Source organism: Gymnoscopelus microlampas (assembly GCF_963454915.1).
Source record: "Gymnoscopelus microlampas genome assembly, chromosome: 11".
NCBI lineage: Eukaryota > Metazoa > Chordata > Actinopteri > Myctophiformes > Myctophidae > Gymnoscopelus > Gymnoscopelus microlampas.
In genome coordinates this window covers 3,067,605-3,090,308 of record NC_139948.1, presented here as the reverse complement: position 1 = coordinate 3,090,308, position 22,704 = coordinate 3,067,605, and the positions used below count along the sequence as shown (strand labels likewise).

Sequence of the window (22,704 nt, the reverse complement as noted above, 5' to 3'; positions counted from 1 at the left end):
TTTTTTTAATGTATTTTTTTTAACCACTTCGTCCGCAGCATCCGTACTCTGGGACCACTTTTGACATTGTGAGCTTATGACTTGTGGGAGGGACTCGGCTCAACAACGTATGGGGTTTAAATGGTTAAACGTAAAAGCATACAATATTCCAAACTCATTCATGTATGTATGCTGTGATCAGACAGAGACTATATTACTGTCTTTTCATTTTATGATTTAAACTTCATGTGTTTTCCCAATTAACAGTCAGGCACTTCAAGATAATATTTTGAATCATAAATGGTAAACCCATTGCATTTTTTCCCCGCTACTGTGCAACTTACTCTCCTGCCCTGGTGTCCGGGTGGATCACTGAGTAGAGCACATCATAAATAAGGCTATAGCCCTTCTACCAGCTGAACCTGGTTCATCCACCCTCAATACTGTTGTCTTTCCTGACCAGACCTATGATCTCAATTTACTCTGCGAAAGGAGAATGTTCAGTCAAGCCGAATGGAAACATAATGAGACAAATATAGTCACTGTACAGAAGACTTTACACTGAGTCTGTCTTCTATTTGAGCCTCAGCCATCAGTCCTGTTCCAATAAGCTTCCATTATTTATCTATTTGATTTAATATAACTTACAATAGGGGTTGTTAAGATGTCTATGGCCAGTAGGGGGAGTAGTAGACAACTTGTTGTTCCCAGGAGCTTTGCAGGAGCTAGTACACGTTAATATTGAAATCGAAAGTAAATTTCATACAGAACTGACGCCATTACAAGGTGTGTTACATCTCAGTGGAACAATTACACGTTTGGAGACTCATAAACCTTGCGTTGAAGTGAAATGTGATTTAATTGGTGAGTTTTATTGTTTAAAGATATTTGCAAATCATTCAGATGTTCTTACTTAAATGAATTGCCACATCTGTTCATAGACTTACAGAACTCGTGTGTCTGTTGTAAAGGCCTGAAAACATCCTGGGAACAAACTAAAAGAACTGCCCCATTGTAGGGGGAAATACTCAAATATCGAATAGCCTTTAACAATTAACTGAGATACAGATACTGGCTGAATCAAAAAGGAGGATGTTTAGTTTACTACACAACTAACCATGGTTCACATGACGCTCGTCTGTCACAAGTGTCATGGAACCACTTGTTCCTGGTTTTCGTTTTTGTTTTTACATCCACAACTGCTACATCTACATAAACGTTCAGATTTCAAATATAAAGTGCTTACCCCCAAGCCACGGATGTAACAAGTTGAGCCGCTAAAGGTCTAAGTACCTGTATATTCCGTATTGTTCAATAAAAAGCTTTTTAATCCGACCGCCGGCCATTTCCCCTGAATTTTCTCCGATGCTTTCAACTATGCGACACTACTGGTTGGGAGGTGTATTGCACCCTGATACATTACAAAAAAATAAAAAAAATGGCCGCCGATCGGATTAAAATGCTTTTTATTGAACAATACGGGAGATACGGGTACCTATCGCGCTCCGCCTCAACTTTTTTACATCCGTGGCTTTGGGGTAAGCACTTTATATTTGAAATCTGAACGTTTATGTACATGTGAGAGTTGTAAATGTAAAAAAAAAAAATCGAAAACCAGGACCAAGTGGGTCCATGACTGTCATGGTATGACAGTTATGTTTCAGAGCTACTACACAGTATGTTGTATTGTAGGCCTAAATATCCAGAGGAGCGTAAACTGTTCTATGAGAACTGTGTGTCACAAGCTGCTTCCTAGAACAAACAGTCAATAACCTGAAGAAAGGTTAGGAGAGAGTGAGTGAGTGTGTGGCTGGCTGGCTGGGTTTGGTGTGTTTGTGTCAAAACCTTTTTTATGATAGTATGTTTTTGTTGCACTTACAATGCCTGAACTTATGCTACACGTATGCAAATATTTTCAACTCGGGCGCCCCCCCCCCACCCCCACCCCCCTCACACCCCCTCACACACACACACACACACACACACACACACACACACACACACACACACACACACACACACACACACTCACACTCACACACTCACACACTCACACACTCACACACTCACACACACCATTGAGGCATAACAGACAGCACACCATGGCAGTTTTATACTTACTCACTCTCTCTCTCTCTCTCTCTCTCTCTCTCTCTCTCTCTCTCTCTCTCTCTCTCTCTCTCTCTCGTCCCAGTCTTAAGTTAGTGACAGTAGAGTCAGTTATGACTGTAAGAGTATTGACAGTCTTTAGTTGTGGACATGCAAGACAAGCATTGAGATCTGATGTGCTACATTTCTACTGCAAGATATTCAACAATTAAAGTCTACAGACAAGGACCATGGACCGTTGATATAATGGTCAAATGGATATAAATGTCAAATACAGGATTCTGTTTTGATTTGAAAAATCACACCCTGTGTGAAGGTAGCGGCGCCTTTGATACATTTTGTCATCGATATGTGTTTATAATGTGTTTATAAACACTCGTGTCATGTGAAGCTTGACCAATCACTTTGTTGACGGGTCTGACCAATCAGAGCGTTGACTGGTCTGACCAATCAGAACGTTGACGGGTCTGACCAATCAGAGCGTTGACGGGTCTGACCAATCAGAGCGTTGACGGGTCTGACCAACATTGACGGGTCTGACCAATCAGAGCGTTGACGGGTCTGACCAATCAGAGCGTTGACGGGTCTGACCAATCAGAACGTTGACGGTGAACACGGACAAAGTCAGGTATAGAGCAGGATCCGCTCTATACCTAAAGGTATAGAGCGGCTAGCGCCGCTAAAAACTTACCTAGAAGGAGACTTTAGCCAAATGAATAATAAAATTAAATTACTAAATATTTCTAGATATTACTCATTGTTTATTTAGTCATTGTTTATATAGACATCTAATTCTATATTCATGACATCATAGTGATGTCATGAATAGTCCCCTTGCCTGACAAATCAGAACCTTGACGGGCCTGACCAATCAGAACCTTGACAGGCCTGACCAATCAGAACCTTGACGGGCCTGACCAATCAGAACGTTGACGGACCTGACCAATCAGAACCTCGACGGGCCTGACCAATCAGAACGTTGACGGACCTGACCAATCAGAACCTTGACGGGCCTGACCAATCAGAACGTTGACGGACCTGACCAATCAGAACCTTGGCGGGCCTGACCAATCAGAACGTTGACAGACCTGACCAATCAGAACGTTGACGGAAAAGCCAGGTATAGAGCAGGACCGCTCTATACTATGTATAGAGCGGCGCCAGCGCCGCTAAAAATATTAATAGGCTATTTGAAATGTTATTTTGTTATAGTCTACATTTTTCTGTTCCCACATTCTGTCAGAAAGAGGGAGCCTTTGTCAGAAACCATGTGTTGAGGGAGCCTTTTTCCAGAATTATTGTAGTTGAACTGAAGCACTTTATAAAAACTACACATCTTGTAGGCTTGTTATGTGTAATTCTCAGTGGATTATTCACATGTGTCTGACCCAGGTTTTGTTTGTTTGGAAAGTTATAGGACACCAGATTTATAATAATGCACTAAAATATCCAGCCATACAGAATGTTTTGTCCTTCTGATTTCTGAATGATGCATTATACAGTAGGTACGGTACACACACACACACACACACACACACACACACACAAAAAGCCGTAGGGGCTTGTTTCCATTGTGGTCCTGTGTATTCAATTCAAGTATGAATTAATTATTCAATTCATTAAGTAAGGACTGAACCAGAAACCACAAAGATTTATATTGTGTAGCCTGCATGGTTCTAATGTTTCAGGATTTTCTCTAATGGGAATACATTATATTAATATGTTTGTTTAAGTTTGTATGTCTCACATTTTGTCTTCATCCATCCTTCTATCTCTGTGTCATTCTCTCTCTTTCTCTCAGGTGGCTAATGATCGCCATCTAGTGGAGTCTGTCAACATAAAACTACTGTAAAGAACACATCAAATGGTACGTTTATGAAAGCAGAATAATGATGATCAAAGCAAAATACACTGTAGATATTTGTTGTAGCCATTTACTAAGTTGTGAGTGAAATCAAAGAGTTCAGTGTATACTGTAGTACAGATCCTAGTGGGTGGGGGGTCTGGAGGGGATGAGGCCAAACAAAACCAGAACATTTATTGTTACATTTATTTGAATTGTAATATAATTGTCTATAGAACTTTTAGACAGTTGTAAAAACATGACCATCAAGCTAACACAAAATGAAATGCTGCTCTACGATAGAATGATATCTGATCAAATTTATATTTTGTAAAGATTGAGCTATGTCAACTTTTTACCAAACAGTAGAATATTTTTTTCCCTTGCTCTGCCTTCCATTTTTTCACTTGGACATCAATTGTTTCTGAACATTAAACTGAATAAATTAAATGTAAATCATATCACACATGCACATACACAAGACATTGAAATCTCATTTCATATTTCTCTGACCGAGTACATAATGGTATCAGCTTATTATTTGTGACAAACACATGCACATGCGTTGTGACACACAGCCTATTATCGGCTATTTTTGCCAAGATATTTAGTGCAGCCCATGGGAATTCGATCAACTAAGTATAGGATTTAAGTGGTTAAGATAATTGAAAGTAAATGTTATCATTGTTGAACTTTGATGTGATGCCATTGCAAGCTGTACGATTTATACAGAACAAATACATGTGTACAGGACATTAAGGGCGACAGTGGCTCAGGGTAGAGTAAACTGGAAACCACAAGGTTCCCAGTTCGATCCCGGGCTCCCTCAGAGTTAGTGTCGAAGTGTCCCTGAGCAAGACATTGACCTAATTGCTCCCGATGAGCAGGTTGGTGCCTTGCATGGTTTCCTCTGCCATCGGTGTGTGTGTATGAACTGTGGATGGGTGAATGTAATGCACAATCTTTGTAAAGCGCTTTGGATAAAAGCGCTATATAAATGCACCATTTACCATTCATTGAAAAGAATATAAATGGTTTAATCTTGTCATTGAAGGATAGTTTTTATACTGATGGAGAAAATCACACTTGAAAACTTGAGCAGAAACCCTGAGCACAGAACATTTGTTTTCTCTACAGCACTGTTTGGAAACTCACTGATCACTGAGTTGAAGTTGGATGTGAATTGGTGAGTATTTGTTACGTGTGTGTGTGTGTGTGTGTGTGTGTGTGTGTGTGTGTGTGTGTCCGTCCGTCCGTCCGTCCGTCCGTGTGTGTGTCCGTCGCCCCCTCCGTCTGTGGACAGCTAATCTCTGGCACCGTTGGCTTGATCGCAGCAAAACTGTACACACACACTCCCTGGATGCCACAGCAGAACCTCTGCCCCAAATTCTTCACATGGGCCTTTTATAGCGCTACCAGGAGGCCGATTTGTGCAAAACACATTTTTTGACAGTACTCCTACAGATTTTGTCCAAAAATCACACAAATCAATATTATGTGATAAGCTTTATATTTTGTATTGAGCTCTATTACCTTTTTACACAAACAGTATAGTTTTTATCTTGCTTGCTTTGGCTTTTTTTTTACTCCTGGAATTAAATAAATGAAATATAAATCATATCACCAATATTAGAAGATCAAACATGACAGGTGTCAGCTAATTATTTGTGACAAACACATGCAAGTGGACACACACACACACACACACACACACACACACACACACACACACACACACACACACACACACACACACTCTAACTCTGAAAGTCTTTACAGCTCTGTGGAACTGCAGACTTTGACACCTTCTACTGTTTTCGTATTATTCCAGATCTCTTTCTATCATTACTTTTTCTGCTTTAATTCCAGGGAAAGCAGATTTAACAGAAAAAAAATACTTATGAATACATATACAATGTTTATAAATAAGATGCATAAATAAGAATCACAATACAACATATAACTCCTGTAATGTACCATAATTACAATGATACTGTATGTTAGTATTAAACATTAATGATTGACTACTCAATATAACAACATACTGTAAAATTAAATATAATCTCCACCTCACCGCCTGTAAGGCTGGCATGGATAATAATTAACTCATTTACCGTACAAGGTACAAAGTAAATCATATCACTGATGAACTGAGCTTTGATGCCTTTGCAAGCTGTAAGATCTCAACAATACAGGTTTTCAGGATATTAAGCTAAATATAAACGGTTTAATCCTCATATTTTCTATAATAAGCAGATGAAAACTTGAAAACAAAATTCTGACAGAATCGCTTGTGTTTTCTACAGAACTGTTGGGAGACTCACTGATCACTGAGTTGAAGTTGGATGTTGAACTGGTGAGTCTTGTTATTTAAACATACTTTACAAAACAAAGGAAATGGCAGAGAACGGTCTGGATCTTAGTATAATTAGATATTCAATTGGAATTGGCTTTTACAAAAGTATTTTTGTGATTTTCGTCCCAGAACAAAAATCGAATTTCTTGTGAAATGGTTATAGAAAAATTAAGAACCAGTGTCCCCTTTGCACTCAGTGAGTGTGTTTTGTGTTATTCCATGTAACTGTTTTAACAGCTTTTTCCTCACCATTGTCTATCACCATAGATTAAGTTGTAATTTCTTCAAAGTTTAAGTGTAAACCCACTACGGCCATGTTTTTTTTTTAAACATCAAACCAAGATGGTAGAATCTCGTCTTCAAAAAGACTTTTCTTTGTTACGATAGGATGGATTCCATTTTTACTGCACTCTCTTTCTAACACTATCTGCACCAAATCATTTGACTATTTGACTTCATCCTTTTGGTTCTAAAATAATCTGCCAAAATCTTAATCCTTTTGGTTTTGAAATTCAGCGAAAATCACCTCAAGAAGGGGCATTAGAATGTGTGTTGGTGTGGTAGTTTATAGAGGAAGAGGCAGTAGAATGTGTGCTGGTGGTAGTTTATAGAGGAAGGGGCATTAGAATGTGTGTTAAGGCCTTTGCAGACAGGGTGCGAGGCATGCGAAAAGATGCGCAAATCGAACTGGGTTCGATTGGAAAAAAAAACGTATCACCGCAGCCACTTGCCGCACGGCAAATTCGGAGCCGGTGTGCATGAGGTCATAGAGAACCATGTGTTCATTTAAAAAATGATATTGTCCGTTTTTTCCGCGTGAAAAATCGCACCCTGTCTGCAAAGGCCTTTAGTGTGGTAGTTTATAGAAGAAGGGGCATTAGATTGTGTGTTACTGTGGTAGTTTATATAATGATAATAATGTTTTTTTTTTGTATAGCACCTTTCCAAACAAAGTTACAAAGTGCTGCAAAACAAAAACAAAAAATAGAAAAACAGTTTGATTAAACAAATAACAACATTAGGGTGTGTACAGTCATATGAAAACTGTTAGAAAGAAAAACACTTAGTGAAGGTTTTCAGTAGTGACTTAAACAGAGGCACGGATGGTGCTAACCTCAGCTGCACCGGCAGTGTGTTCCACAGCCTATAGGTGTCCGGGCGGCGAAGGCCCGGTCACCCTGGGTTACTAGGTTAGTATTTGGTACCTACAGGAGGGCCTTATCTGAGGATCTAAGAATGCGCTCAGACTTAAGAGGGGACAGCATATCAAAGATATAAATAGGGGCCAGCCCACGCAGGGCTTTATAAGTAATAGGTAACATTTTAAAATCACTCCTGGAGCTCACAGGCAGTCAGTAAAGGGCGGATAGTATGGGTGTGATATGGTCTTGTTTTTTTGTATTCGTAAGTAATCTAGCAGCAGAGTTCTGTATCATTTGCAGGCGGGATGTGACTTTCTTGCTAAGACCAGAGTAGAGGGAGTTGCAGTAGTCAAGGTGTGATAATATGAGAGCATGAATGACCTTTTCGAGATCGGGGGCTGACAGGAATGGCTTCCTCAACTGAAAGTAACAGGATTGAACAACTGATTTTTCCTTATAGAGGAAGGGGCATTAGAATGTGTGTTAGTGTGGTAGTTTATAGAAGAAAGGGCATTAGAATGTGTGCTGGTGGTAGTTTATAGAGGAAGGGGCATTAGTACTGGTGTGGTAGTTTATACATCATGGGTGCTCTATAGTGTTTGTCATCAGCCATGGTGTAACTACTGTATGACAGAGAACAATCTAATGCTGCTGTACTGTGACATTAATAATCCACACATTCAGCAGAGAAAGCAAGTGTGTAATGATACAATATTCCAAACTCATTCATATAAATGCTGTGATGCAGACAGAGACTATATATTACTGTCTTTTTATTTAAACATATATTTGTTTCCCCAGTTAACAGCTACTGTGCAACTTACTGTAATGCCATACTGTTACATAACTTGTAAAAAATAAATACTTACTAGACCATACCCGTAGGGGAATATGAGCACCCAAAGTGTGCAGTTTGGTTTATGCGCTGAGAACAGACAGTTTATCAGGGATCGAAAGTGAGTTTGTACTGTGTAGTGCAGTGGTTCTCAAACGTTTTTATGTCAAGGACCCCCAAATTGACACTTGTTAGCCCGCAGACCCCCATTTGAAAAGATATGCCAGGGACCCCCATAAGAGACTTTTTTTTTTTACGGCTCTAGCAGTGAATCTCAACCATTTTAATTTCAAGGACCCCCAGTTTGACATGCATTAGGGCTATGGACCCCCATTTAATGGCATTTCTATGTCTTGGACCCCAATTTATATAGTAAAGTCTATATGTATTTAACTCTGAGAGTGTATAGTAAAGTCTATGTGTATTTAACTCTGAGAGTGTACAAATGGAACCAAATGGACCCCTTAGAGTCCATTTGGTTCCATTTGTAGACTCTCAGAGTTACAGACCCATAAGGGTCCATTTGGTGCCTAATCTATCATTTAGCTGGGGACCCCCTAGAACTCCCTCAAGGACCCCTGGGGGTCCCCGGACCCCACTTTGAGAACCAATGGTGTAGTCGTGTGTACACACACACGCACATCCCGTCGTGGAGGCACAGAACACAAACACGTGCACAAACACAGACACACACACACACACACACACACACACACACACACACACACACACACCACGGTACATCCTCCCGTCGCGAACACACACACGGGCGTCGCGCAAACACAAATAATGTACATTGTGACACGTGGCTCCCTAACGTGCATGCGCACGTGCGTGTCCACGCATACACGGCCGCGGACCCAATTTGTGGTGCGATCAGATTCATCTCCCCCCCACCCACACACACAGCACGGAGAATGGCGTAGGCATGTTACTCGACCGCCCCCCCCCCCGCCCCGGGTCCCGTTGCAAACACACACACACACACACACACACACACACACACACACACACACACACACACACACACACACACACACACACACACACACACACACACACACACACACACACACATACATACACACACATACACAGATCCGTAACGGCCGATCGACACCAGGCTTTTCAAATCGAGCGTGTGCGTACAGCGCTTTTGTTTAGATTCAAGTGATTATCAATGATAGCGGCTACACCAGGCGCGCGGATACGCGAGTCGCACATACGCAGACTTTTAAAATAGGACTGGGTCTAAAAGTGCGCGTGTGCGTATGTGCATCGTGTGTGCGTGTGTGTGCGAAAAAAGTCTGGTGTGTTTACTTTCCACAGTAAGAATTGTACTCAGAGAGTGGGCGGGGTCTATGGTGCGGAAGCAGGCTAAGTTGCCATGTAGGACTATTGTAAGCGGTTTAGGGGCAATATTGGTGGTATTGTGTTTTGGCGTTGGTTGTGAAAGTGCAGGTGGGTGTGGGGACGCGTTGTGAGCTTGTAGATCGGCTGTTTTCCAAGAGGCAAGGTATACGTGTGAAGGCGCTTCGTTTGGCCTTCTTTTCATAGACCTCGTTGCTTGTAGGGTTCGTTTCGTTTGGCCTTGTTTTCATAGACCTTGCTGCTTGTTTCTCTCGCGAAACCTGGCAACGACGCATGCGCAGTTTGATCAAGAGTCGACCCAAGGCAGCTACCACCGTCCACCGTCCGGGTTACTAGAATTATAGTAGGATGGGGCGCCCTGGTGGATCACTGACCACATACCACAACAATGAAGTACTTCTCAGCTGATCCTGGTTCATGCACTCACGTTCTCCTCTCTTTCCTGACCAGACCTATGATCTCAGTTTATTCTGAGAAATGTTCAGTCAAGCAGAAATAAAACATAATGAGACAAATATGGTCAGTCACTAAAAAGTAGGCCTACAGAAGACGTTACACCATGAGTCTTTCTTTTACATTTGAGGTCCAGCCATCATTCCATTATTCATCTATTTGATTTAATATAACTTAAAACAATGAGCCTCTACATGTTAAGCTTTGTATAGCCAGGAGGAGTTGACACCTTTCTGCGTAAAGGTCTTCCTGGATAAAAAGGATTTTAGTCTTAAAAGAGTGCAGGGTCCCCTTAAGCTGTTAGTAAGGCTGTTCCACTGGTGTGGTGCAGCTGAGCAGAAGGCCTGGTCAGCCATGGTGCAGAGCTTGGTAATGGAGGAGGAAGCTGTTCACAGATGTGAGGGTGTGGATGGATGTTTGTGGCGTAATGAGTTCTTATAGGTAGAGAGGGGCATGTATGTTTATGCATGTGTGAGTATCAGGACTATTCAATCCTGAATGAGACAGGGAGACACTTAGTCTATACCTTTTACAACAAAACGTAGTGACTTTCATCATCGTGAATTTGACATTATTCTTAGAAGTATGAAAATAATAAATCATGTTAATCCATTGGTGACTCTGTATTATGCATTAAATGGATGGTTCATAAGCAATGTTCCCTCTCTCTCTCTCTCTCTCTCTCTCTCTCTCTCTCTCTCTCTCTCTCTCTCTCTCTCTCTCTCTCTCTCTCTCTCTCTCTCTCTCTCTGGTCTCTGGTGGTGGTTCCAAACCGGCCCACAACCATATGCCCGGTACGCCAAATGGCCAGTCCGCCCCTGTTGTGTTGTCCTTGCTTACTGTAAATTGCTCTGGATTAAGAGCGTCTGCTAAACACTAAATTGTAAATTGTTCACCGTTGTATTTTATTTTATATTTGGTGTGAACTCTGTCATCCACTTGACTTAGAACAATAGTGCTCAGTGTGAATGGCCCTTTAGTCTACAGACAAGGACCATGAACACACAGGACTCCTTTCGATTGATTGATTGAATACTTTATTTACATTTTGTTAACAGTACAGTGGTACGATTTTTACAATGATTGTTAAAAGAATAACACAAAAAGCCCTATAGGGGCTTGTTTCTATTGGGGTCCTGGGTGGTCCTGACAAGTAAGGCCTGAACCAGAAACCACACAGATTTATATTGTGTACAGAGTTATGTGTCATATTGTGTGTAACTTTGTATTTCTCACACTGTGTTCATCCATTCTTGTGTCTCTCTCTCTTTGTCTCAGGAGGCTAATAATGACTGCCATCTAGTGGAATCTCTCAACATTACAACTACTGTAAAGAACACATCACATGGTACGTTTATGACAACAGAATGATCAAAACAAACTTACTGAAGGCCAGTGTTTTAGTGTGTTGAAATACACTGTATATTTTCACTGTAAGTCGAATCAGATCAGATTTATATTTTGTAAAGATTGAGCTAAGTTAACTTTTTCCAGAAATAGTAGAATAGTTTTTCTATACGGCATATCAGTGGTGGAAATTTTGTGTTGCCACAGATAGAAATCCCATAATTCGACCCCCCCCCCCCCCCCCCCCCAGAAATATTGATATGAATTGTTTTAAGCCTGGAACCAAGCCATCCTGGCAAAAAAATGTATTTATTAAATATAGTATATAATATAATTAATATTCAAATATGCTTTGATACAAAATCAAATATGTTATGGTCATGATTCACCAGGAGCCTGGATGGCTTGGTTTCAGGCTTAAAATAATTTATAACAATATTTTCGGAAATCTCTTTTCTTTTTTACTTCTTTTCTTTTTTACCTGGAACATCAATTATTTCTGAACATTAAACTGAATATATTATATCACACATACACATATTACCTGATTGAGTGAACACTTTATTAGTCAAAATATAAACAGCACAGGGGTACTAAGTGTCCTGACATCTGGGTTGGTTTTGTAGGGCACTGCCAAGCCCAGGTGCTGGATATTACGCCAGACAGCCTGAGCCCAATGAAAACTACATCCGTGGCCAACCATGCCAGGAAACACCTTGCGTGCAGCGCTCCAAATAGCTCTCTCAAAGTCTGTCACCATCTCCATGCCGTCGTCGTTCAGGTTAGGGGCCAGGTCCTTGATGGCCTGGAACACTGCAACGTAGTCACGCTTGCGCATGCGTGACATTAGGATGTAAACCAGAGGCACTTGCTTGACAGACTTTTCATCCTCATCCGTCAGAAACCCGTGAAAGCTAAAAAGCTGAGTGAAAGGTTTTTTCACCACTTTGAATGTGCCGTCCAGGAACACCTGCTTTACAGTCTGGAGGAGCCTCAGTTGCTTGGTTGTGGCGAATATGAGATGGCGTGCCCCTTCAACGGTGATGTCCTTCTGCAGAAATCCTTCTGGTATGTGAGCTTCTTCCAATTCAAAGTCGGAGCTGATTGGATCTGCAGGCCTGTGTTTCTGGCGGTGTCTATTCGCATTTCTGGCCATATGAATTTGATTGACACAACACATCGCATCTTCGTCCAAGTCCTGCCTCACCACACCCTCCACGATGACTTCAGCTGATCTGTAGACATTCTCCAGAGAGAGTTCCTTGACCTTTTTGAAGATGTTGATCTTAGTTTCAACGCCAGGGGTTCCCTCATGGTTGTGGTCATGTGGTCCTGGTGTGTAAACGTTTCCAACTTGCTTAACTGTAGCAGGGCATTGCTTCGACTTCGTCTTTCCTCGTACATGGCAGCGCCAGGATGTTTTCCCGATTCCTTTGCTCTTACAGACGTATCGGAAACCATCGCTGTCAACCAGCAGCACGCCACCACGCGTTGTACCGCCCTCTATGATGGTATACTGAAGTTCATCCGCTTGTGCTCCTGCAGGCTCTGGTACAATGGCTGGTTCAGCTTCAGCTTCAGTTACTTCAGCTTCCTCGGGTTCAGCTACTGCGGCAGGCACAGCTTCTGGTTCCAGTACCGTGGCCAGCACAGCTTCTGGTACTGCGGCAGGCACAGCTTCTGGTTCCAGTACCGTGGCCAGCACAGCTTCTGGTACTGTGGCAGGCACGGCTGGCCCCGGCCCAGCAGAGTCAGCGAAGCGAGTTGCCGTCTTGGTAGCTCTCTGTTGTCTGTTGGCTTTCCGCTGCTGTGTCGAAGGCTGAACAAAGTCAGAGAAGCGAGCTGGCGTCTTGGTAGCTCTCTGTTGTCGTGGCATCTTTCTTCACTGTACTGTCTTCACTGTACTGTTGTACTGGTGCTGGTGGTGGACTGCCTTTTAAAGGGCATTTCAAGACACACCCATTTCACACCTTGGGCCAGGAAGTGGCAGGGGACCACTTACTGAAGTGTGTGGGGGGGGGGGGGGGTCAAGTGGTCAATCCAGTACAAGCTTAGCATGTCCACTCTGTCATACTGAAATATCAATGAATATAAAAACTTTTCTGAAATTTGAAATATATCTGTTAAAAAAGTATTGCTAACTGAGCTAAGTTGCTAACAGAAGGTCCAACATGTGCCAATTAAATCCTAAAACTGACCCTGTCATTGTCCACCCTTTGAATTTGGACATATTTTACTGTTTGCATGTATATTGTCTGCTTGCAGTTAATTCATAAAAGGTGTGGTAGCTTGACCAACATGCATTTCTAACAGTACAACATCCACTTAATACAATGAGTAAAAAGTTAAATGGAAAAGCACAGTTTAAAAAAAAAAAGAAGCTAAGTCCCAAATGTACCTTATGGTGATATTGACTTAGTAGAGATCAATGAATGAGAGAGAATGTGATGCGTTTTGCTATTATATTATATTGTATTGTATTATATATATATATTTCCACATATATTCATTTTCTCGAAAATAGCAGATCTACAAGATCACAACACCTACCAATATACAGGCTTTAGCACTCATGTGGCCTCTTTTGGGGCTAGTTTTCATATACCTTGTTTAGTTGCTTATTTCTCTTGCAAAATCTAGCAACATTAATCATCAGTTCTCACTGCTGACAATCACATTGAATTATATAGGTGCACACAAACATATGCACCTAAGAATGCGTTCTTGACGAAGTGAGTTTATAGTTTATGTCTTTATAGTGCAATATTAGTTCATGTGGTAACAGTTCATTGTATCAGAATTGATCTGTGTGTGTGTATGTTTGTAGGCTACCTGCCAACTACCATTCTACATAAAACCCATAAACTGCCATCAAGTGTGATCTTTGAATACATGCTCTATAACCTGTGGTGGACATAGCCTCAACCCCTATAACCATACAGTCCTCTCTTAAAAAACTACAATTTTTCACATGTATTATATTGTATTATATTATACATTAACACTGTTTTGAACACCGTTTTCAACAGTTACTGAAATTATCTTGAACAATCAGCAATACAGGGGCATTTGTATTCTGTCAGTTCTGGACTGGGTTGTAGACATGTTTTAGGCCTATTTGTAAAACAAGAGGACAAAAAAAGGAGAATTAGTTTGTTTTGAAGTAACTACAGTACTAACCAGAAGTGGGGGCACAATATCATAGCATAACCCACTACATTCTCTCTCATTCATTGATCTCTACTAAAGTATCAGAACCCCCTACTAAAGTATCAGAAGAACCCCCCTCCCAACACCTACCAACACCTCTAATGACCACTTGACCGACCCCCTCCCCACACGATCTACAAGCTCACACCTCCTCCAGTTATTCAAGCCCAGCCATTGAGATGGGCCAATCAAGTCTGCAATGATTGCTGCAAATTGACGGCGAGGACATCAAACAGGTGCTGAGGCTGGTGACCTCAGAGAGAAGAAGCTAGCTTTGAGGGTCTTTTACACTCCCAGAGTTAAATCAAAACTCTGGATTTTATTGTGTAAACCTGACTGGGTGCTGCAGTCAGACTTATCAAATTGCACACAAATAACAGATAATATATACCGCTGTGACTGCGGAGCAAATAAAAAACAAAAATGCCAATCAAAAGACAGGATATAGCTAAACTGTCCATGCATCATTATGTTTTTTATTCATTTCTGAAGCCTTTAGGAATAAAATTCCTAAATCTAATTTGTTTTCAAGTGTAATCATTCAGAAAGAATGATTCAAGCCAAATCTAACAATTACAACAATTTAGGCTGGGGATAGATTATATTATCGACTCAGTGGCCTGTTTTTCAGTGCATTGTTTGATTGATTTACGTGTCATGCTTGATTCCTCAGACGAAGATCCAGCAGAATCTAAATGTTTGTATTCTGTCAGTTCTGGACTGGGTTGTAGACATGTTTTAGGCCTATTTGTAAAACAAGAGGACAAAAAAAGGAGAATTAGTTTGTTTTGAAGTAACTACAGTACTAACCAGAAGTGGGGGCACAATATCATAGCATAACCCACTACATTCTCTCTCATTCATTGATCTCTACTAAAGTATCAGAACCCCCTACTAAAGTATCAGAAGAACCCCCCTCCCAACACTTACCAACACCTCTAATGACCACTTGACCGACCCCCCCTCCCCACACGGTCTACAAGCTCACACCTCCTCCAGTTATTCAAGCCCAGCCATTGAGATGGGCCAATCAAGTCTGCAATGATTGCTGCAAATTGACGGCGAGGACATCAAACAGGTGCTGAGGCTGGTGACCTCAGAGAGAAGAAGCTAGCTTTGAGGGTCTTTTACACTCCCAGAGTTAAATCAAAACTCTGGATTTTATTGTGTAAACCTGACTGGGTGCTGCAGTCAGACTTATCAAATTGCACACAAATAACAGATAGGGGAGAACGGGGTAAGATGAACCTCTGGGTAAGTTGAACCACCCCCTGTATCTTTAAAACTATACACATGAGTTGTCATGTGACCTTAAAATCAGGACACACCCATCATTTCCACCTGGCTGTGAAGTTGAGAGACACATGGGCAAAGTGATGAGCATATTTCTACACAAAAAAAGTGTTTTTTGCTGGTCAAAGTTAATGTTTTACTTTTCTGGTATAATGTTTTTTATTTTAAAGCAAATGTACCCAGGTTGAAACTTATATATCATGCATGTTGGTGATATTCCAATGTATAAAACCATGTGAATCATTTAGCTAAAGAAAAGCCTGAAGCATTAATTTAGCCAGGTTAGGTCAAAATGGTGGCCATGGGGGAAGATGAACCAAATGCCTTGGGGTAAATTGACCTGATGTTAATCACTATTCATATTTTTTTATTATGTATTTGCTTCTCAAATGATGCTGTATGACCTTTCATTTGGAGGAATACACTCATTTAAGAGTAAGTTTTCAATATTGTATTAACACTTGCAAATATTAAAGGTTCTGAATAACAAACATTATTTAATTGGTTTTATATTGTTTAAATACCATTAAGACAATAAATAAGACTATTTGCAAAAGGGAAATGTGTTATTAAATTATTGTTGATACGTGAATACATTATTTGTTGAAGTTCAAAAATTCAAAATGCAAAATATCATATGGGTAAATTTACCCCTTGACTAGGATCAACTTACCCCTTACCTGGGGCAAGTTGAACCACATTACCATTTTTTTTTAAGAACCCATATTTTTACAACCATTTGTCATAGATGCACACTCATGATTTCAATTGATAGAAAACATCTTGAAGTTTTAGTAAATGTTTAGATTTTACTTCCATCTAATTTTTCCTTGCCTAGAGGTCAACATAAGTAAAAAGTGGTTCATCTTACCCCGTTCTCCATATACCGCTGTGACTGCGGAGCAAATAAAAAACAAAAATGCCAATCAAAAGACAGGATATAGCTAAACTGTCCATGCATCATTATGTTTTTTATTAATTTCTGAAGCCTTTAGGAATAACATTCCTAAATCTAATTTGTTTTCAAGTGTAATCATTCAGAAAGAATGATTCAAGCCAAATCTAACAATTACAACAATTTAGGCTGGGGATAGATTATATTATCGACTCAGTGGCCTGTTTTTCAGTGCATTGTTTGATTGATTTACGTGTCATGCTTGATTCCTCAGACGAAGATCCAGCAGAATCTAAATGTTTGTATTCTGTCAGTTCTGGACTGGGTTGTAGACATGTTTTAGGCCTATTTGTAAAACAAGCCAAGCGGTGAACAGGTTTGCCAGGAGTCATACACACACACACGCTAAGACAGGAGAAAAGGAACATTTACATTTGCAATACTTTTTATTCTGCTATTCTGTTATTGTCATTACAGTACAGATGCATCACAGAGGCAGGTCACATTCCATTCCTTTGTCTTGAAATTTCAATAGACCTAGATCCAGGAGGTGCGGAATGGGCCATCTGCCGCCAATTAAAGCAATTAAAGTACACAGATAGCTGGTGATCAGTTAAGGCGTTTGTACCTTTTCCTATGCAAACTGCCATCAATCAAACAGTAGAACAAGTTGTAAACGGAGCTATGCACAATATAATTGCAGGGCGAAATGTCTGGGCGAAGTGTCTGGAGGTGGGCGGGCGAAATGTCTGGGGGTGGGCGAAATGTCTGGGAAAAACGTCTGGGGAGGGCGAAATGTCCGGGCGAAATGTCTGGGGGTGGGCGAAATGTCCGCTCAAAAACGGGGGCGAAATGGTTTTAGGGCGAAGTGTCTGGTTACCGTACTAAAGCATTTAAAGGCTAAAAGGAAAACACTAAAAAGACTTGTTTCCTACAGTATGTATTCAATACATAGGACTACACTGTAGACGATCAAACCAAGACATTGAAATAGTTTCATATTCTTCTTGCCTGACATGACAGATATCAGCTGTGACAACGCACACGCACGCAAGCGCGCACACTGTCCATGTGTACTGTACGTTTACAAGAAACAATACAAAATTCAAACACGGTTCTATTAATTATGTTCAGTGCAGTGGTGGCTTATCCAACGGGCTTGAGGTGCTGAAGCACAGGGCACCAACCTCGGGGGGGGGGGGGGGGGGGGGGTGCACCAGACGGCGTGAAAAAAATAATAAACGGCGAAAAGCGCGCATCACCCCCCGTTGACAAAACGCTCCCGGGGGACACCGAACCGGGTCCAAGCACCGGGCACCACGAAGGGTTAATCCGCCCCTGGTTCAGTGTTTCCAGAGTTTGTGTTGGTCTTTACAGCTGTGTAGAACTGTTGCTCCTCCTACTCATTATGTTTACATGTTATTACAGGAGACATAACTCTTTATAGCTTTACTTTATTTGTCTGCTTTCATTTCATGGAAAGCAGTTCTTCCAAATGTTTATATCATTTATACATAATTCATACATAATATAAATATGAGGTATATAAATCAGTATAAGAATCCTAATACAATAATAGGCTATGACTTCTGTAAGGTACCATCATTACAATGATGTCATCATCATGGTATCAAACAGTAATGATTAACAATTAAATCTAATTGTTAATTAATAATTAACCCCTAACCCACGTGAACCTTGCATCCCTATCCCTATCCAAAAATAACTGATCTACAAGCTCACAATGTTTTGCGACACATTGTGAGCCTGTAGATCGGCTATTTTATCCGAAGATATTTAGTGTAGTACATGGGAAGTACAGGATTTAAGTGTTTAAGATAATTGACAGTATTATCATTGTTAAACTTTGCTGTGATGCAATCTGAAGTTGTATGTGTACACAACAATACATGTGTACAGGACATTGACGAGAATATAAATGGTTTAATCTTGTCATTGAAGGATAGTTTTTATACTGATGGAGAAAATCACACTTGAAAACTTGAGCAGAAACCCTGAGCACAGAACATTTGTTTTCTCTACAGCACTGTTTGGAAACTCACTGATCACTGAGTTGAAGTTGGATGTGAACTGGTAAGTCTTGCTATTTAAAGATACTTTACAAAACAAAGGAATTGGGAGAGAATTCTTCTCTTGAATGTCCCTGTGTTCAAAGACTTTCATTATAATATTCCTACTTTGTCATTATCCCCTCCATAGATCTGTGTCATTACTCTCTTTCTGTCAGGTTGTACATGATCGCCATCTAGTGGAATCTCTCAACATTAATACTACTGTAAAGAACACATCAAACTAACTGAAGACCATTGTTCAGTGTGTTGAAATACAATGTAGTGTAGACAAGTAGAAAGACTGTAACCATTGAGAACCTTTTGTGTGAATTCAACTAGTTCAGTTTGTTGGCGAAGATCCCAGTGGGGATTTAGAGGGGATGAGTCCAAACAAAACCAGACATTTCATTTCTTTGCCTTACACATTATACTTATGTTTTGTTAGCTTTATAATCCATCCCTGAACATGCACATTGATTCACTCATATAATCAATCACCATCACTTAATAAACTTGTTCCTGGAAAGAAGTCATGTTCTTTGTAATGATGAATTGTGAAAACATCATTATGGCTCTGTGATTGTGTTAATTTTATTTTTATATGGGTGGAGATATTCCGAATGTCTGACATTAGGTGTTATAGTTATGATTTAAATAACTTTCTACAGAACCATGGATCTTTACTATTAGACAGTTGTAAAAACACGACCACCCGGCTAACACAAAATTAAATGCTGCTCCTTGATCATATGTATATTGTTGTAAAGATTGGGCTATAGTTGTTTTTCCACAGTAGAATAGTTTTTTTCCTACTTGCCCTGGCCCTCTTTTTTTTTCTTTTTTTACACCTGGTACAATAATTAGTTATTTCTGAACATTAAACTTAAAAATAAAATAAAAAATGAAATACTATAAATTATATCACTCATGCATATGACTACAAAGATGTTTATATCAAACAATAATGATTAACTACTCATTATAATTGCATGGGTTACCCATTAACCACTTTGACCCTCAGGAGGCTACTTTCACCGAAAATAGCTCTCAATGCATTGTGTTGCTATGCGTAAATGTTTTCATTGCTGAAATGGGCTGTATTGCCATTATAAGCTGTAAGATTTATACACAACAATACAGGTTTATACGACATTGAGGGGAATATAAATGTTTAATCTTGTCATTGAAGAATACTTTTATACTGAAGAAAATAGAGAAAATCAAACTTCTTTAATACTTGAGAACAAATCCTGACAACAGAACATTTGTTTTCTCGGCAGCACTGTTTGGAGACTCACTGATCAGTGAGTTGAAGTTGGATGTGAACTGGTGAGTCTTTACAAACCAAAGGAAATGGCAGAGAACATTTCTCTTGAATGTTCCTTGTGTGTAGAGACTTTCAGAGATCCTGTATCTCTAAGCTGTCATCACAGCTTCTGTTATAACTGTCTGAAAACATTCTGGGAACAAACTGAAAACAAGAACTGTCCCATTTGTAAGAGAAAAATATCAAAGGATCTACTTATTGACTTTACATTGAAGAAACTAGCTGACTGTTCTGTTGAAACACATAAATCTGTGTCACCTGAGAAGGAAGTCAAGGTGTTGTGTAGTAAACATCAAGAGGAGCCTAAACTGTTCTGTGAGGAAGAACAGAGAGCTGTGTGTCATTTATGTGACTTCCCTCACCCCACTGGTCACACACTGCTTCCTATTGGACAAGCAGTCAATAACCTGAAGGACCAACTGAAGCCTGACCTCAAGTCTCTACAGGACAAGAGGAACCAATACAAAGAGGTTGAACAGACATACAGTGAAGTGGTTCAACACAACAGGAAGCAGGTGGTGAACACAGAGAAGCAGATCAGAGCCGAGTTTGAAAAGATCCACCAGTTCCTGAGAGAGGAAGAGAAGGGCAGATTGGCAGCTCTGAGGGAGGAAGAGGAGCAGAAGGGGATGATTATCAGCAGAGAGATGAAGATCATTCAGGATCAGATATCCTCTCTCTCAGACAGTATCTCTGCTGTAGATCAAGAACTGCAGAAACATAATGTATCATTTCTCAGCAGTTATAAACACACTCAGAGCAGTGCCAGAGTCCAGTGTAAACTGTCAGAACCACAGCTGGTCTCTGGAGCTCTGATAGACGTGGCCAAACACCTGGAAAACCTGACCTTCAGAGTGTGGGAGAAGATGAAGGAGAGGGTCAAGTTCACTCCTGTCATTCTGGACCCAAACACAGCATCCCCCTGGCTCTGTCTGTCTGAAGACCTGACCAGTGTGAAGAATACAGGCAAAACTCAGCAGCTTCCTGACAACCCAGAGAGGTTCACTAAGTATGCCAGTGTTCTGGGTTCAGAGGGTTTCAGTTCAGGAAAACACAGCTGGGAGGTAGAGGTTGGAGACCATCCTAAATGGACTATAGGTTTGGCTAAAGAGTCAGTTGACAGGAAGGGAGAGAGATATGCCTCACAAAAACAAAAATATGGAATATGGTGTTTGTATCAGAAAAGAGGGAAGTACACTAATGGACGTGGAAAAACCCTTCCATTGAAGAGGAATTCTCAGAGGATCAGAGTCCATTTGGACTATGACAGGGGTGAGGTGTCCTTCTACGACCCTGAAGACATGACTCACATATGCACTCATAAAGACACTTTCACTGAGAAACTCTACCCTTATTTTTATATTGGAGAGGCTGGTAATGCTAAAACCATTGATATCAAAGTCTGCCAAGTAGAGACATCTCTCTCTGTGAAGATACAGTGATGTGCGTGCGTGCGTGCGCCCCCAGAAACACCCAATTATACAACACTTTAACCACATGAAACCCTATTCTGGGGATGAACATTCAGCCAAAATGGCCAAGCTTGCTTGTAGATCGGCTATTTGGTGTACATAGCAAAAGGAGGGGATGACATACAGACCCCTGAGACTCCAGTCAACTAAGAATATAGATATTATGTAGAGAGTGGAGCAACACTCTCATTAGTGCAGGAGACTAATGACACACTCTCATTTTCAGGAGAGCAGTGGCAGGTTATTATGTTGTATAAAGTAAGACAATACTTTATCAAAGTGTTCATTAATCATCAGTGAGAGTGTGACTATGATCAAATCATCTTCATATCCACTCTGCTCACTGTTTACCAGCACTAACACCTGGACTGGATTCTCACACTCACTGACTGACTGACTGACTGACTGACTGAATGACTGATTAAAATTCTGAAAATAATTGACCATGATTTGCTTTTTTGTCTTTGAGAAACCTTCACAAAAAAAGCAAAGCAAAAACCCCATAGTTGAATTTAGAGTTTGAATGTATTTTTTGTTCTATTGAATTTTGGACTGTGGTAATTGTTTTGCGAAGGTATTTAAATATGTGAATGTGTTTTTGTAAACATCTTTAAACAGGATATAGGATTATTATTATTGGTTTGGATTGTTGTGCTTGTATGGTTCTTATTGGATTGGATGTGGCCATTCAGTGTGTAGAGTGCATTTTAACAGTAGGTTATTTTGTAGGGTTTTAACAAAACATACTGACCAATCTTACATGCCAACCAAGCCCCCAGAGTTGCTGAGAAACATTGAAGCCTCCACCCCAGTGGCCAAAGCTGGAACTGCAGGCGGGGAGAAATACATGCACGAGCAAAACATACTGAGAGATATTTATATATATAAATATAAATATGTAAACATATTATACATAAATACATATGCATTTACATATAAATAGGCATCTCGAGTGTATTTAATAAATATCTCGCGTTCATTCCTTGGCAACCGGGCTGCC

General features: G+C 40.4%; 1 protein-coding gene across 3 annotated transcripts; it reads left to right on the top strand.

Annotated features, from left to right (window-relative positions):
• Nucleotides 1-744: 744 nt before the first annotated feature.
• LOC311055926 (zinc-binding protein A33-like) lies at nucleotides 745-21,969 on the top strand. 3 transcript variants are annotated; one of them, XM_084072198.1, is made up of 7 exons: nucleotides 745-843; nucleotides 3,890-3,955; nucleotides 5,069-5,117; nucleotides 6,238-6,287; nucleotides 11,367-11,436; nucleotides 18,879-18,927; nucleotides 20,186-21,969. In XM_084072198.1, exon 7 carries the CDS (start codon nucleotides 20,259-20,261, stop codon nucleotides 21,672-21,674), a length of 1,416 nt encoding a protein of 471 aa, XP_083928324.1. In that variant the 5' UTR covers nucleotides 745-843; nucleotides 3,890-3,955; nucleotides 5,069-5,117; nucleotides 6,238-6,287; nucleotides 11,367-11,436; nucleotides 18,879-18,927; nucleotides 20,186-20,258; the 3' UTR covers nucleotides 21,675-21,969. The 3 variants fall into 3 exon arrangements, with proteins under 3 accessions (XP_083928324.1, XP_083928325.1, XP_083928326.1); XM_084072199.1 differs by lacking the exon at nucleotides 18,879-18,927; XM_084072200.1 differs by lacking the exons at nucleotides 745-843; nucleotides 3,890-3,955; nucleotides 5,069-5,117; ... (1 more) ...; nucleotides 11,367-11,436; nucleotides 18,879-18,927 and adding an exon at nucleotides 19,093-19,184.
• Nucleotides 21,970-22,704: the final 735 nt, after the last annotated feature.